This window comes from Perognathus longimembris, chromosome 24 (genome assembly GCF_023159225.1).
Source record: "Perognathus longimembris pacificus isolate PPM17 chromosome 24, ASM2315922v1, whole genome shotgun sequence".
Taxonomy (NCBI): Eukaryota; Metazoa; Chordata; class Mammalia; order Rodentia; family Heteromyidae; genus Perognathus; species Perognathus longimembris.
The window spans coordinates 18807975-18824193 of record NC_063184.1 but is presented as its reverse complement, the minus strand read 5'-3'; the positions used below and the strand labels follow the sequence as shown (position 1 = coordinate 18824193).

The 16219-nt window shown below is 41.1% G+C and overlaps 1 protein-coding gene across 1 annotated transcript in view; it reads left to right on the top strand.

The window, feature by feature from the left end:
- Positions 1 to 16219, top strand: part of LOC125341557 (microsomal triglyceride transfer protein) — a 46589-nt gene extending 30370 nt beyond the window's left edge. Inside the window, exons 12-18 of the mRNA XM_048333606.1 lie at positions 949 to 1160; positions 2855 to 2952; positions 3058 to 3179; positions 4954 to 5181; positions 11597 to 11721; positions 13831 to 14001; positions 15671 to 16219. Coding sequence (XP_048189563.1) covers positions 949 to 1160; positions 2855 to 2952; positions 3058 to 3179; positions 4954 to 5181; positions 11597 to 11721; positions 13831 to 14001; positions 15671 to 15842 — 1128 coding nt within the window. The 3' untranslated portion in view covers positions 15843 to 16219. The remainder of the gene's footprint in view (positions 1 to 948; positions 1161 to 2854; positions 2953 to 3057; positions 3180 to 4953; positions 5182 to 11596; positions 11722 to 13830; positions 14002 to 15670) is intronic.

Below are 16219 nucleotides of genomic sequence, written 5' to 3'. Positions count from 1 at the left end.
ACCCAAGACGAAGGACTTACTAAAGAAGTTTTGTAGGTCACAGTTTTGAAGGTCCAAGAGCATGACCCTGAAATTTCTCAGCCCTCTTGAGAGAGAGCCTTCAAACAGATTTCAGAAGTACATTCAACAAAAGCCAGTGATTCATAGAGTTTTGAAGAGGTTTGATCCATGCTCCCAAAGGGATTTCATGCAGGCCATATTTTTAAAAATGTGTGCTGGTCCTGGGTCTTGAACTCAGGGTGTGGGCACATGTCCCTGGGCTTTTTTGCTCAGGCTAGCATTCTACTACTGGAGCCACAGCTCCACCTCTCACATTTTGGTGGCTAATTGGAGTGCAGTCATTTTTAACATAGTGGCTAGTGAGTACCACTGCTACATGTGTTCATTCTCTGTCCCTGCATTTCTGTGCCCTTTCTTCCGCTCCCAATGACAGATAAATGGACAAATAAGACAAAAAGTTAAGAAAACAAAACAGCAACAAAGGAAAAACCTCTTGCTTTCATTTCCTGGAAGTATTTTGATAAATATTATTTAGCATGATCAGAGGCAGGCACATAGGCATCGAGCCTTTGAAAATTCTCCTTCGGTCTCACTGTGTGAACGCCTAGAGTCCTGTATACTTTACCAGATTCCAGTGTATAGGAGATCTAGCTTCCACATATTACAGTAACATTTTTAAATATCAAGATGTGTACTAAGGGGGGCTGGGGATATAGCCTAGTGGCAAGAGTGCCTGCCTCGGATACACGAGGCCCTAGGTTCGATTCCCCAGCACCACATATACAGAAAACGGCCAGAAGCGGCGCTGTGGCTCAAGTGGCAGAGTGCTAGCCTTGAGCGGGAAGAAGCCAGGGACAGTGCTCAGACCCTGAGTCCAAGGCCCAGGACTGGCCAAAAAAAAAAAAAAAAAAAAAAGATGTGTACTAAGTCTGAGCATCATTTGCACAGGTGAAGAAAACCTTGAATAGAATATACCACCAGAATCGTAAAGTTCACGAGAAGACCGTGCGCACTGCTGCCGCTGCTGTCATTTTACATAGCAATCCATCCTACATGGAGGTGAAAAACATCCTGCTCTCTATTGGGGAACTCCCCAAAGAAATGAATAAATACATGCTCTCCGTTGTTCAAGACATTCTACGTTTTGAAATGCCTGCCAGGTATGACCCTTCTCATGTGTCCCTGTATTCAAACTTATTTCTATATCGATATGGCACACATGTAGCTAGTAACGATGGTATGGACACTACATTGGGCTATGTAATACAAACACAGTTTTCCCAAAAGGGGCTGTTTAGTGAGGCTGGTAGTTTAGCTTCAATGCCACCATTTACAATTCAGAATGCCTGCTCTGTCTTGGTACATATATACATTGTTGAATGTTTTAAAATAGAACTGCATTTTCGACAGCACTGATTTTAGAAATGACACAATGAAAGAATGTACATTCTTGCCAAATGGTTTTTTATTTTAACTTTCCAAATTTCAGGAATCATTAAAGCCTGATTTAACACAGCTAAAGTTAGTGAATTTACCATTTAAGTTTAAAAACCTTAGGCATGGCCCACGTTTTAGGACAAGTCAAGATTTAAATACTGGTATCAGTAGACATCTTTGCTCTCGGTGATTCCAGCTGATCTCGCATCTTCTAGTTTCCAACATTCTCCTAGTTCTTCATCAGGCACGTGACACTCCCTGAGGAGATCCCAGCTGTATTTCCTACCTTTGCCTTGTGAATCCAGGGCTTTGGAAAGAGAGCAAAGACCAGCCTAGACCATGAGAGGAAATAATCACCAATATGACAAGCCAGATTCTCAGACCCAACTACTTTAAAGTTGGCAAAAACACTGAAGGCCAACTTGCTTGTCCCTCCCCGGTAGAAGGGACTTGCTGCCTTGTGCATGGTATCTAGATTTCATTTGCTTTTTTCTGATGGCACTGCTTTGGAAACACATACTGTTGTTCAAAAATCTCACCATTATGTCTTCATATAAACTGAAATCTTAATCACTCCAGTCTTATCCCTGGAGCAAAAGAAAAGGGACTAATCACTTATACACATAAATATCCATTGAATATTTGGGGACATCTGTCCTGACCCATCTCTAGATTCTACTCTCTTCTTCTCTAGGGTAAAGTCTTACAACTTAGTGGTATTAGATGGTACTCCTTTCTCTCACAAATTTTATACTTCATGTACGTCCAGATTACTGTAGTTGATTGCTTTGATACCTTACTGTGTTGTTGTAATTTTATTATGATTGATAGGCTTACAACATGAAAACCACAAACGCTCAACCCTATATATGTAAGACGTAGGCATGGAGTAAGAATTCAAATCAATGTTAGAGGAGATGATTGCTTATGGTTTTATAAAGTTGTTTCTTTAATTAGAAACTACATAGATATAGATGAAATTGTGGTAATATATTGTTATATATCATGACCCAATGATTAACAGTAGAGGTAGTTTGGAAAAAAATGTTTAAAAAAAAAATGATCACTTCAGTTGAGTACAGCTTCTCTTAAGCATGCATGGAATTCAACAGGGGCACTATAATGATTCAAAGATTGTATGCTTTCTTCTCCAGAGTTGTGTCCCACCAGTCAGGATGCTATTTCTAAGCTCGGCATCCTTGCCTTGCTATCATTTTGATACCAAATTAAATTTCAAATATCTGAGGAATGGAGGGGGAGCCCTCATCTCAATGCTGACATTTAGCCGAGACCTCCTTCAGTCTTGGAGTGGCATGAGAAAAATGTGGTTCCTTCTTTATCCATTGAGGATTTAGTTTCTTTCTTAATTTTCTTTGGGAAACAGTGATTTGCAACATTTTCTTTTTCTACGTTGCAGCAAAAGGGTCCGCCAAGTTCTCAAGGAAATGGTGGCTCACAATTATGACCGTTTCTCCAAGAGTGGCTCCTCTTCTGCGTACACTGGCTACATAGAACGTATGTAATGCCCCCCTACCACCACCACCATGGGCTTCTCCTCCACACCTCACCCTGATGGCATTGCTGGAAATATTCCTAAGTTGTATGGTGTTTTGTCATTAGGTAGTCCACATGCGTCATCCACGTATAGTCTTGACATTCTTTACTCGGGCTCTGGCATTCTGAGGAGAAGCAACCTGAACATCTTCCAGTACCTCGGGAAGGCTAATCTGCATGGTAGTCAGGTAACTTATTTTCCAGTCATTTTTGCTTAACATGGTATAGAAGAAACTGGTCCACCTCACAATATGCAAGCCAGTGGTGTTTTCTGCTGTGTGTTGCCTGTGACTCCATCACCTGCAAGAGGCCATGTGGTGTAAATCAAAGAGAAAGGTTTAAGTGGAGCTTGAAACTGATGGGATTTGATTTGCTTGACTTATCAAATGTCCATTTGTCTTTTGGATTTTCCAAGAAACAGAAGAGGATTCATCTGAATAATTTTTGAGTTTTAATGATGGATACTCACAAGATTTAAATTGTGCCAACATTTCCCACTTCAGTCTTTTTTATGTTGTGGGTGGTGGTGGGGCTTGAACTCTGGGCCTAGGTACTGTCCTTAGCTTTTCAGCTCAAGGCTAGCCTTCCACGACTTACTTAAGCCACAGTGCCACGTACCCCAACTTAAATCTTAAAAAATAATATTTCATTTTCATTTACAGATATATTCCTTAGGATCTCCTCCTAAGTTTCAAATTATGTAATTAACTTATTATAGTATCTCTACATAGAGATGGATTCCTTATAACAGAATATGATTCTCCAAGGAGGCAACCTACATTTCTCTAATCTTGGTAGGCAATAAACACATAAAGTATGGGGGCTGGGGATATAGCCTAGTGGCAAGAGTGCCTGCCTCGGATACACGAGGCCCTAGGTTCGATTCCCCAGCACCACATATACAGAAAACGGCCAGAAGCGGCGCTGTGGCTCAAGTGGCCGAGTGCTAGCCTTGAGCGGGAAGAAGCCAGGGACAGTGCTCAGGCCCTGAGTCCAAGGCCCAGGAAGGCCAAAAAAAAAAAACAAAAACAAAAAACATAAAGTATGGGCATTTGACCACAGGCTAGTTTCTGCTCTGTTAGTTTTATCTAAATTAGGTGATGGTCCATAAAGGATTCCTTATCATGAAATATATTTCATTATAACAAATTATAATCTTTGAACTGAAGTTGTTGAAGCTTAAAAAAAAATGATACAGTGCTACAGAAACTTGAGCTCTTGTGAATATAAAATTGTCACACCCTGAGACAGTGCCACAGCCGCAATACTGTGTCTGGTCCAGAAGTATTGCCATCTGTTTCCTGATGTACACTCTGAAATGCCAAATGCCAAGTGGTAAGGGACTGGGAATGTGGGAGAGAAAATACATAAAATTCCTATGTGTGGTAGAAATCAAGGCATAACTTGCCTCATCCTTTCTGGTGAGGGAGGAAAGGTTGATATGAAAAAATACGAGTCTTCAGAGCGTTCCATTCCTGGTCACAGCAGAGACCTAAGGACAAGTGTGCCAGCCCCTCTCCATCTCCTTTCAGAGCCTCTCCAAGATGGCTGATCCATTACACGCCACAGCCCTGGGCAAGCACAGTTTTTAGGAGATCATGAAGTGGAAAGCTCATGGTCTTTGTAGTCATCCGGCGTGAGTTCAAGTCCTTCCCCTAATCATATACCAGCTAGTAAACTTCAGCCTTTTTCTGGCCTTATCTACAAAATGGATAAAATCACCCTTACCTCATTCATGAGGTAAGGAGAGGATGACATGGAGAGAATTAATTTGCTCTATTAAGGCACAATGTTTTGTGTGTGTGTGTTGAGTGTTCTTGAGTTTTTCTTTCCCTAGTTACCATTTGCAGTTGGCATTTTGATCCCTATCCGAATTTTAGTTGTATCTTAGAAGCCCGGTCATCACTTCAGAGCAGGAGAGAATGAATTCTGCCTCAAATGTTGTATTCATTTTTTCCCTAGGTGGTCCTTGAAGCCCAAGGGATGGAAGGCTTAATTGCAGCCACTCCTGATGAGGGAGAGGAGAACCTGGACTCCTATGCCGGCATGTCACCCATCCTCTTCGATGTTCAGCTCAGGCCTGTCACTTTTTTCAATGGATACAGTGATTTGATGTCCAAAATGCTGTCAGCATCTAGTGACCCCATCAGTGTGGTAAAAGGACTTATTCTGCTAATAGACCATTCCCAGGTAATTCACTCAATCTGCAATTACTTAGAAAGTCTCTAAAATTGCCTAACACAGTTTAAGTGTTCTCTATACCTGAAATATCCAAGACAAAGTTGTGTTCATGTTGGTATTCACCTTCTAAGCATTTGGTCCTGTTGGTATTATTGCTCTTTCTCCTTTGTTGTAGATAAGTAACATTTTCTCTTGCATTTATTGCCTTCTTAGAGTTTCTCCTTACTTTGAAGCAAATAGAAAATGAGGTAAAAAAGATACTAACAGAGACAAGCTACTGTTGGGGGACATAGCAAGGATATAAAGGAGCAGAGCCAGTATTGCCATATCACTTGGTTTTCTTGAACACACGGGCATAGATGATACTTATCTAAGATGCAGGAACTCCATTGCATGGAGTCATGAGTTACTGGTGATATTTGTATTGACAGTGATGATAAAAATCCAACTAGTGCATCATTTTTACCACTGACAACAACCACATGTTTCATGGATACTCTGCCCCTAACTAGCATGTTGGTAGACTGTTAGAAAGGCTTGCTCACTCCTCAAGAACAGCGGTACAACTTTCATTCCCTTGAACCTCAGTCTTCAGTTTTCCTTGACCACAAACCTTATCATACCATACCAAAATCTGATAGGAATACCTTCCATGATGTGGGACTCATGTGACCAACTTACTAAGTAATAGAGATGGCGTGCCTGACTAGATTTCCTGAGAAACAGAAGAGGATTGATATGAATCGGAATTCATATTGGAGTTTGAATGTTTGAGACTTAAAATATTTTTAATGGCTTGATTCATTTCTAGTTTCAGGAATTAAAGTGATATTTTAAAAGGAAAGTGTTTCTTAAACAAGGATCTTACAGGGGGAAACATTATCTACTCCAAGACTTATTCTACTGGAGACACATAAGAATTTAAAGCTTACAGACTGTAGGATTTACCTGAAGTTTGCTTTTGTGATTAGTAAATTCACAGGTAGCAGCCTGAGGTTAAGTGTTGCCTTGCTGCCTTCCTGGTTGTGTGATCTTGGGAAGTTCCTTGATACCTTGAAGCCATGGTTTCCTGATAACCAATGGAAATATTTGGACAGCTGCTCAAACATTTAGAGCTTTATTATTGTTTAGACCAGATAATTTTGGAATGCTGATCTGTAAAATTTTGGTTACTCAGTAATAGGATTGAAGAGCTGGAGTATCCTTAGGTATCAGATTTTAAATAGCTCTTTGAAAGCCAGACACCAGGGGCTTTGGATAACGTGTGGCATCCCAGCTGCTCAGGAGGCTAAGACCTGAGGATCACTGTTCAAACTAGCCCAGGCAGGACAGTCTGTGAGACTCTAATTTCCAATTAAATACCAAAAGGCCAGAAGTGGACCAGTGTCTCGAGTGGTAGAGAACTAACCTTGAGCAAAAAACAAAAACAAAAATCTAAGAGATAGCACCCAGGCTCTAAATTCAAGTCCCAGTACTCGCACACAATAAAACCTCTTCCAAAGCATCAATAGCCACAGCTAAATATTACTAATTTTTCTAGATTTATTATGCCCCATCAAATTCATCAGGTTGGTCATATATAACAAAAATAAAAGAAAATTTAGATTTTTTTTTTTTTTACCATTTAGTACGTATATGGAAGTAGGTAGCCCAGTGTTATCATGGAAACCTTAAGATATCATTAGAATACAAACTACTCTCTTTCAGCTTAGCTATTTTATTTGTAGGGTTTTTTTTTCCCCCACTAGTACTGGGGTTTGAACCTCAGATCTTTGAGCTTGCTCGGCTTGCCTGTTCAGCTGGTACACACCTCTAGCCCAGCTTTTTGCTGGTTATGTTGGAGACAGAGAATGTTCTGGCAGGTTTTGAACCTTTATTCTCTAGACATCAGGTTCCTGATTAGCTAGGATGACATGCATGAGTCACCAGCCTCCAGCTTATTTAGGGCTTTTGCATGTCCCCTTGTGATTACCAGCTGGCCACTACATTTCCAGCTCTACCTCTTCATTCCAGGAAGGACAGGAGTCTGTGTGTGTGTGTGTGTGTGTGTGTGTGTATGTGTGTGTGTGTGCATGTGCTCACCAATCTTGGGGCTTGAACTCAAGGCCTTGGTGCTGTCCTTGAGCTTCTTTTGCTCATGGCTAGCACTCTCCCACTTGAGCCACAGCTCTACTTCCAGCCTTTTTGGTAATTATTTGCAGATAAAAGTCTCACAGGCTTTTCTGCTTGGGCTGGCTTTGAACCATGATCCTCAGGTCTCAGCCTCCAGAGTAGCTAGGATTACATGTGTGAGCCACAGTACCCAGCTCTCTTCTTAAGAGTTTTCTTGGTATCAAAAATGGTGTTACATATCTGTAATCTCAGTATGAAGGAGGCTCAGGCAAGACAAGTATGATACCAGGCTGGGCTACATAGGCTCTTTCTTTTATAACAAACAAACAAACAAACAAACCCTGTCTAAAATGCTATTGACAAAAGCTATGGCTATGACAATCTCTAAATGCAACAAAAACTAATAAATACAGTTTTGCAATAGGAATGTATATAGGCACAGTCTGACAGCAAAGTTTCTGCTCATCTGAATGAAGAGGGGAGCAGAGACAGAGCCTCTCTTACCACTTAATCTTCAAGTCACATATGGAAAACACTTATTAAACTGCATCAAAATCATACATTGCACAATTCCATCACACTTTTAGTGAAGGAAACTTCAAAAGGCAGATCAGAAAGTCGAGGACACAGGATAACCCACATCTTTTCAAGACACGGGAAAACAGGCTGCACATTTTCATGTGGTCAGTTAAGCCATGAACAATGGCTGATAATGTCAATCAGAGGGACAAAACTTGATGCTGATGTAAGAAGCGATTGATTGACATCTAGGTTTGCCAACTTGTTTTATACAGAACAGTTTGTGCCTGGAGGGCCAAATAGTCTAGGGTACAGCTTCTCGGCTATGTTGTTGTGTGAAAACAGCCATGAGCAATACATTAACAGGGCTCTGTTCCAATAAAATTTTACTTATGAAAACAGCCAGTGGGGCCAACTTGCCTACAGGGTATGTAGTTTGCCAAGCTTGGATTGTACTGTTTTGCATAGTTTTTCTATTCATTAGGCCAGTGTACCTCAGGCAAAGTATAGTCCACTAGCTATAAAGCATAACTTGCATGTATGGGACAGAGAGAGAGAGAGAGAGAGAGAGAGAGAGAGAGAGAGAGAGAGAGTCAGGCTACAGTGTTTGGCAGATCCAAAGTTATCCAAATAAGCTGTCTGAGGCCCCCTGGCTTTGCAAATCACTCCAGTAACATCATCCCAGCTTCAGAGCACGTACTGCTCTAGGTCAAGTGCTGACATTGAAGGAAATCTTGGCAGAGTGGCCTCTCATAGCCACAGGGACAGATGGAATTACTCGGTACCAGGCTCTCTCTCTCTCTCTCTCTCTCTCTCTCTCTCTCTCTCTCTAATTGGCCCCCTCAGAAAAAGGATTTCTAGTGGGCTGGAAATATGGCCTACTGGCAAAAAGTGCTTGCCTCTTATACATCAAGCCCTGGGTTCGATTCCTCAGCACCACATATATAGAAGAGGGCAGAAGTGGCAGCGTGCTTGAGTGAAATGAAGCCAGGGACAGTGCTTAGGCCCTGAGTCCAAGCCCCAGGACTGGCCGAAAAGAAAAAGGATTTCTGATAAAGTCACTATAATGAGGGAATCCTCTTAAGCCCGTAAAGAATATATTTTCTGCACATGTGACAAGTTGCCAAAATGTCAGTATGTGATCCATAAGAAACTCCTTCAGGACCAAAGAGAACAAGTCACATGGACTACAAATGCAAAGTTCTGCTGTTGTGTTTCTTTTTTATCTAATTCATAGACAAACACAGAAATGTGAATTGGGGGCCAATCAAGGACATAAACCTAGGCTTGTGGAAGATGGGTCTAAGGATTAAGTGCGTTACCAGATGTAGAATGCTGGGTACACCGTGAGTGCTCACAAACCGATATTCCACTTACTTCAGACCCCTCAGTCATTAGGGTCACTGTACCATGTACGTAATCCCTTTCACAAAGGGATGAATGGTGTGCTCTTCTATGGTGGTAAGTGGTCTGCTCTCATCAGGGGAGTCCATAAAAAGTCTTTGCAACTGCGTGTAAGATTTCTCCCCTGGTCCCCTGGCATGCCAGAAAAGGAAAATAAGCTACCTTGCGTGTGTGGAAATATTACATACAATACAATCCATTTATATATAACTCGTACATGTTGAGAGAGAGAGAGAGAGAGAATGGAAGGGAGGGAAAGAGAAAAAAGAAAGCTTTCCTTGTGATGCATTTGCTCTCCTCTCTCTAATGATGGATTGTCTGAAATACACCACAAAACACTCTTGTCCACAGCCTGGATGTAGCTTGCATCCATTCACCTACCATGTAGTTAGTGCAAAGGTCAGGTTCATATGACAAAAAGAAAGGATTATAACTAGGGCAGAGACATGTTGACAACAGTGACAATTACAGTGCCTGTGGCGAACATGGGAAACCGTGCCCTGCAATCTACAGGCATGGGTAAAAATTGAGGCATGACCTCTGTGGCTTTCTCCAGAGAAATTGTGTTCCTTCACACTAATTACACAGCCCCTGTGTCCTATGATAACCAAATTTTTGTTCTAGACTGACCATAGCTTCATATGGCTTTAGGCATGTCTCTTAATGATGCTGGCATGTGAAGGAGTGGCCTTCAGAATGAGTTATTTTCCTGTCATTCCCATACTTTTGTAGTAGAGCTGATCATCAACCAGTACTCTGAGCATCCCTGCCACAGTTTTTGGAATTCAAGGAACTCATTGCGATCCTTGCTAGAAAGTGAAACCATGGCACTTAGAGTTGGTCTGAGTAGAGCAGAGGTATAAAGAACTCAGTCATATTTCTGCCTGCCAAGTACTTAAGATCTTTGGAGGAAAATCAAAGTTAAGGTTCCCAAGCTCTTTTCCTCTCCAAATCATTATCATTATCACTGTTAACCTTGTCCCCAGGAGCTTGGATCCCAGTCTAGCGAAAGCATCCTCACAACATGACTCCATATAATGAACATGGGAAAGGCAAAACTTAAAGCCCACATGCAGGCAAACAGCACAAAACAGGTTTGAGGCAACCATAAAATTGCTCAGGATGGACTGTTTGTGAATAATTATCATGTCTCTGAAAAATACCATTGAGTTCATGTTGGACTTTTCTATGCATTAGAATAAGGCTTATTTAAATGGCCTTGCCTTCCTTTAATTAAAAAAAAGTGATGTAGGTAATTCCTAGCTCTTGAATAATGCACTAGGAATTTTCATCCAGAGTTTTCACTTGTCAGAAGTATACCTTTTTTTTAATACAGTTTGTACCCAGGAAATTTCTCAAAAGACCCTAAGAGAAGATCTTGTTTACCTTGCCCATCTCCCTCAAAGCTCCTTCTGGATTTCTGATGGAAATTCCTCTGTTTTCCCATTGTCCAGTGGTTCTCTAAAAAATTTTGTTTTTGTTTGTAATGGGACTTGAACTCAGGCCCTGGGCACTGTCCCTGAACTTTTTTACTCAAAGCTAGTGCTCTACCACTTTGAACAACAGCTCCATTGCTGGTTTTGGGGGGTGGTTAATTGGAGATAAAGTCCTGCCGGGGCTGGCTTCAAACTGTGGTCCTAAGATCTCAGCTTCTTTTTTTTTTTTTGGCTGGTCTGGGCCTTGGACTCAGGGCCTGAGCACTGTCCCTGGCTTCTTTTTGCTCAAGGCTAGCACTCTGCCACTTGAGCCACGGCGCCACTTCTGGCCATTTTCTATATACGTGGTGCTGGGGAATCGAACCTAGGGCTTCATGTATGGGAGGCAAGCACTCTTGCCACTAGGCCATATCCCCAGCCCCAGATCTCAGCTTCTTGAACAGCGAGGATTATGGGCATGAGTCACCAGCACCCATCTGATGCAAATTTTAGTGTGTCAGAATCTCATTACACATAGATTGCTATGTTCTAATTCACAAAGTTGGAGAACCTGAGAATCTGCATTTTGAGCAAATTCGAAAGTGTTGCTAGAGCTGTTCCTAGGAGCTCCACACTGAGAATGATTTGCTACTCCCCAGTGAGGCGATGATTGAAGGCCAACATCCTCATTGGCACACCACTTCTCCAGTATTTTAATTGACTAGTCAATTTTGTAAATTACCCAGTAACCTTCGTGTGATCACTATGTTTCCAGGCCTAGGGAAACACTCCTCCGCTCAGATTCAGTGGCAGAGAGCTTGCCTAGCACATATCCTCAGCACTGAACCAAGTAAACAGAAGACCTTGATGAGAAAGACTCTTCCACAAAGACAAGTCAAATAGCACTATCTGCCTTGGAAGGGGTTAACTACATTTTGCCTATTATTCTGTCCTTTTCTTTTTTTCCCTACTAGGAGCTGCAGTTGCAATCTGGACTCAAAGCCAACATGGAAGTGCAGGGTGGTCTTGCTATTGATATTTCAGGTGCCATGGAGTTTAGTCTGTGGTATCGTGAGTCTAAAACCCGAGTGAAAAATAGGTAAGCATAATAGGTTTAATGTACTATACATAGGACTACACATATTTTTGTGTAATTGGTAACTCCCAGACTTTTCAAAAGCTGTGCTTCCTATTTACAATTAATTGTTAAATCATAGAGTTGGAAGGGATTATGGGAACTTATTCTGTCTGTAGCTTCTTAGGAGCTGGTTATTACTTAATACAGCAGTCTCCTTGTAGATAAAGGGGATCATCTTGTTATTTCGCCTTCATAGTCAAAGATACTGCTGGGACATTTTACTTTGAACACTTGTTCAAAGTAAAGATGAATGTTTAAAAAATATCTCCTTTCTTCTGTCATCTGTGGATTGTGATAAGAAGTTATTTTCTTCTATGCAGGATCTATTGGGGAAGGTGCAGGTTGAGACAGGATCTCACCACATACCCCAGAGATTACAACCATGCACTACTGTACCCAATAGTTAAGACTCAAAGTCTTAAATACTGTCATTCCCTACTTTTCCATGCACAGTCCTCTTCTTCAGCTCCATTTGTTGTTCTAATTAATCTGAATGAGTGATAATAACCAAAGTATTACTCTTTTGTTTGCTATCAAATTGAAGGAAACAAAATAGAAATGTGATTTGCTTTTACTCTTTGGGATATTTAAACATATGGTAAATTCAATTTTTCATTCATTTTGAACTATGGGTGATGCACCTGAGAAAAATTGAAAGGTGACATATTTAATGTGAAGGGTAACCAGTAACACTACTAAGAGAAACCAAAGAAAGATGAATGGAATTGGCCATTAGAGTCCAATAGTATAATTTGAGGCTTCCAATTGCATCAGTCATCTTTTTCTTTGCAAAGAAAATGTTAAGGTAGACATGTCTCCAAATTAAACTGAATTGGATTCCTTACAAAGAGAAATCAACAACAGTACCACCAAAAGAAATCTAGACTTTTTTTTTATAGGATGTAATATCCCTAAGTAGTTCCAGTGTCCACATTGTAACTAATCTTTCTTCTTTCATCTGCTAATTCATTCACCCATTAAAAAGATCTCTTAAGCCTTTGCTGAGTATAAGACATTAGAAAGTTCTTCAAAGGACTCAAGCATTAAAACCACTTCTGACCTCTACTTTTATACTGACAACAGAAGCAGGAGTTTTCATTTGCATAACCAAAAATTAGTACTTTGGCTCTGATTTAATTATTGGACTAATTCCCAAGTTTGATTTAAAAGCTATAGTAACTTAGAATAACCTTAACCATTCCAACCCATCCATAACTGACTACTGTCACACCTACCCTGCCTCATCCCTCGTAGGCACTTACTGTACATGCCACCCTGTAGGAATGGTCTTCCTCCTCCTCTTCTTTTTCTTCTTTCTTCTGTCATTTTTAGTGCTGGAACTCAGGGCCTGGGTGCTCTCCCTGAATTCTTTCACTCAAGACTAGGGTTCTACCAGTTTGAGCCACAGCACACTTCCAGTTTTCTGGTGGTTAATTGGAGATAAAGGTCTCACAGACTTTCCTGCTTGGGCTGGCTTCAAATCACAATCCTCACATTTCAGCCTCCTGAATAGCTAGGATTAAAGGTGGAGCCACTGGTACCTGGCTAGAAATGGCTCTTCATAACACAATATTCTTTTAAATATCTTGGCAGCCATAGATCAATGCCTTTAGAGACATTTTGGAGAAAGTAATGAAATGGAATTGAAATAGCTTTTTCAAAGACAACAGAAATGCTAATAAGGAAACAATTACAAACAGAGCTGTTCTCTTGATGTGTTTATATTTCTTTCTAAGACAACTTAGGTAGTTATATCTTCCTGAGAAGACTGGATTCTGGCATTCTTTCCTCTTGGCCCTTGGTGTACCAGTAGTATCAGACCCGATAACTCTTGGTTCCCATGTCTAGAACGAGAAGCCAAGGAAGTCAAGATGAAGGGCAAACCTTGCACTGCCAGTCTCCGGCACCAAGCAGGCCTTATTCCAACAGGGTTCTAAGTGTATTTCCATCTCTCCATTTCTAAGTGTTTCCTTCCAATTTTCCATGTCATGAGTTCAGACCCCACAAAATTCTATTCGTTTGACTTAGTTAAATGTGATATGAACAGGTTCTTCTTCTCTCCATTTTCAGGGTGGCTGTGGTCATGACTGGTGAGCTCACAGTGGACTCCTCTTTTGTGAAAGCTGGCTTGGAAACCAGGGCTGAGACAGAGGCAGGCCTGGAGTTCATCTCCACAGTGCAGTTTTCTCAGTACCCATTCTTAATCTGCATGCAGATGGACAAGTCCGAAGCTCCTTTTAGGTAAGATGAGTATTCCTGGAATGTTCTAGAACCACCTCCAGTTCACCAGAAATGTGCATTCAGTGTTTTAGCACGCAGCTCCAAGATGAAATGAAAGCATTAGAAACCAAGTAAAAGGTTAGTTTTCTTTAAAGGACTTAAAGAACAATTGATAGAACTAAGAAAACACAGCTCCAAGGATGGCAAGCAATTCTAATGATTAATTTAACAGACATTGAGTCAAATCATATTTGATCTCAAAATAACTTTGCAAGGAGACCACCATGAGCCATAGGACTTGTCTCAGAATTTCAAAAGAAATACCAGATGCTCATTTGCTATTTAGTATCTTCCTGGTTGTCTCCCAGATAGAGAGTTTAAAACATGCAAATTCACTTCCCATGATTTAAGGGCCCAATCACTTCCCATGACTTAAGGGCCCAAATGAGTTGCACAAGTAACTCTATACTCTGAACAGCAACTTGCTGTTCAGTTTGGACTCAAACTTGCAAGTCAGGATCCTGCATGTTTGAAAAAAAAAATGTTAACAGAAGGCCTACTGCCCTTCAAACCACATATATAGTTGTCCGTGAATTTCACAGTATTTCTTCCATCCTAGAGCTTAACACTCACTAACACCATGCCCTTAAAGCTTGTAGCCATGGTGCTGTATAGCAGTCCAGTGCTGTCAGGCTGGAGTCCTTTGGGTCTAGATAGCACCTACTCTTCTGTAGTTGTTGTCAAGGTCTTTTTGACACATTTGTGGACCATAAAGCAATTTGTACACTCAAAACATCAAGTCACCATTTCCATTATTTTCTCTGATAACCAGATAAGAATGGAGTCCCTTATTTCCTGACATTTCACAACTCATATAAGAAATCCATCAATTAAGTGCAAATATGATTAGATTGTATTTTCATGGTCTACATGTTAGACTATCAAGCTTTAACTTACATCTAGAATAATCCTTCACAAGTGCACTAAAGCTGGGGATATGGCCTAGTGGCAAGAGTGCTTGCCTCCTATACATGAGGCCCTGGGTTCGATTCCCCAGCACCACATATACAGAAAATGGCCAGAAGTGGTGCTGTGGCTCAAGTGGCAGAGTGCTAGCCTTGAGCAAGAAGAAGCCAGGGACAGTGCTCAGGCCCTGAGTCCAAGCCCCAGGACTGGCCAAAAAAAAACACAAAAAAACACAAAAAAAAAACACAAGTGCACTAAAATTAAAAAAAACAAGTCAGCCTTTTAGTGGTAAGAACATAACCCACCCACCCAGCCACGTGGCTGTTTGGCTTGACATTTCATTTGGACCAGAGATGTGGGAATGTGGGAATTTTCCAGCCAGTGGTCTGATCTTACAGTTAACTCCTAAGGGGAGTGCCCCCCAAGGTGGGTCTCTGGAATGAAGGATGGGGGCATAGCAAGATCGGGGAAGCTTAACATCCCCCAAAAGATGAGAAGATTTTGATCCTTCATTCCAGGAAAATAGATGGCAGGATTCCCATATCGCAGGCATTTGCAGTGCATCTGAAAGGGAAGTTATATTCTCTGCACACAGGACAGTGAAGCTCCTCAACTCCTTTCTCCAACTACTTTGGGTTTATACATTCAGAATGTGGCTGAATATGCACTTGAATGTGGACGGGTGTGGGGTGACTTGGTGTGTAATTTTGTGGTTGTTCTGCAGGCAATCTGAGACAAAATATGAAAGGCTATCCACAGGCAGAGGCTACGTCTCTCGGAGGAGCAAAGAAAGCCTGCTAGCAGGATGTGAACTTCCACTCCACCGAGAGAACTCTGAGATGTGTAAGGTGGTATTTGCCCCTCCACCAGAGAGTTCTTCTGGTGGATGGTTTTAAGAACTCATCGGTGATATTTCACCTGAATTTGTCTTCCAGAAAGGGATACAACATGACATGCGAGATGCCAGATAAAGTACTTGCTCTCTGAGAGCAGTGTTTACATATTTACATGTATTTAAGATTTTTTTTTTGTAAAAAGCAATGGAAAAACTTCTGTTGATTAAATTTGGGCCTATTCAGTATACCTACCCTCAGTGTCATGCTAAGTTATCATGTGATACTTTCAAGAATGTTTGTACTTTTCTGTACCTCTCTCAAATCCCATGATGCACATAGAGTAAAACTAGTTTCTGCTCTAAGAAGAAATTGCTATTTGTTAAAAATAAAATCTATAAACACTCACAAGAATCCAATTTTGTTTCAACAGTCATCAC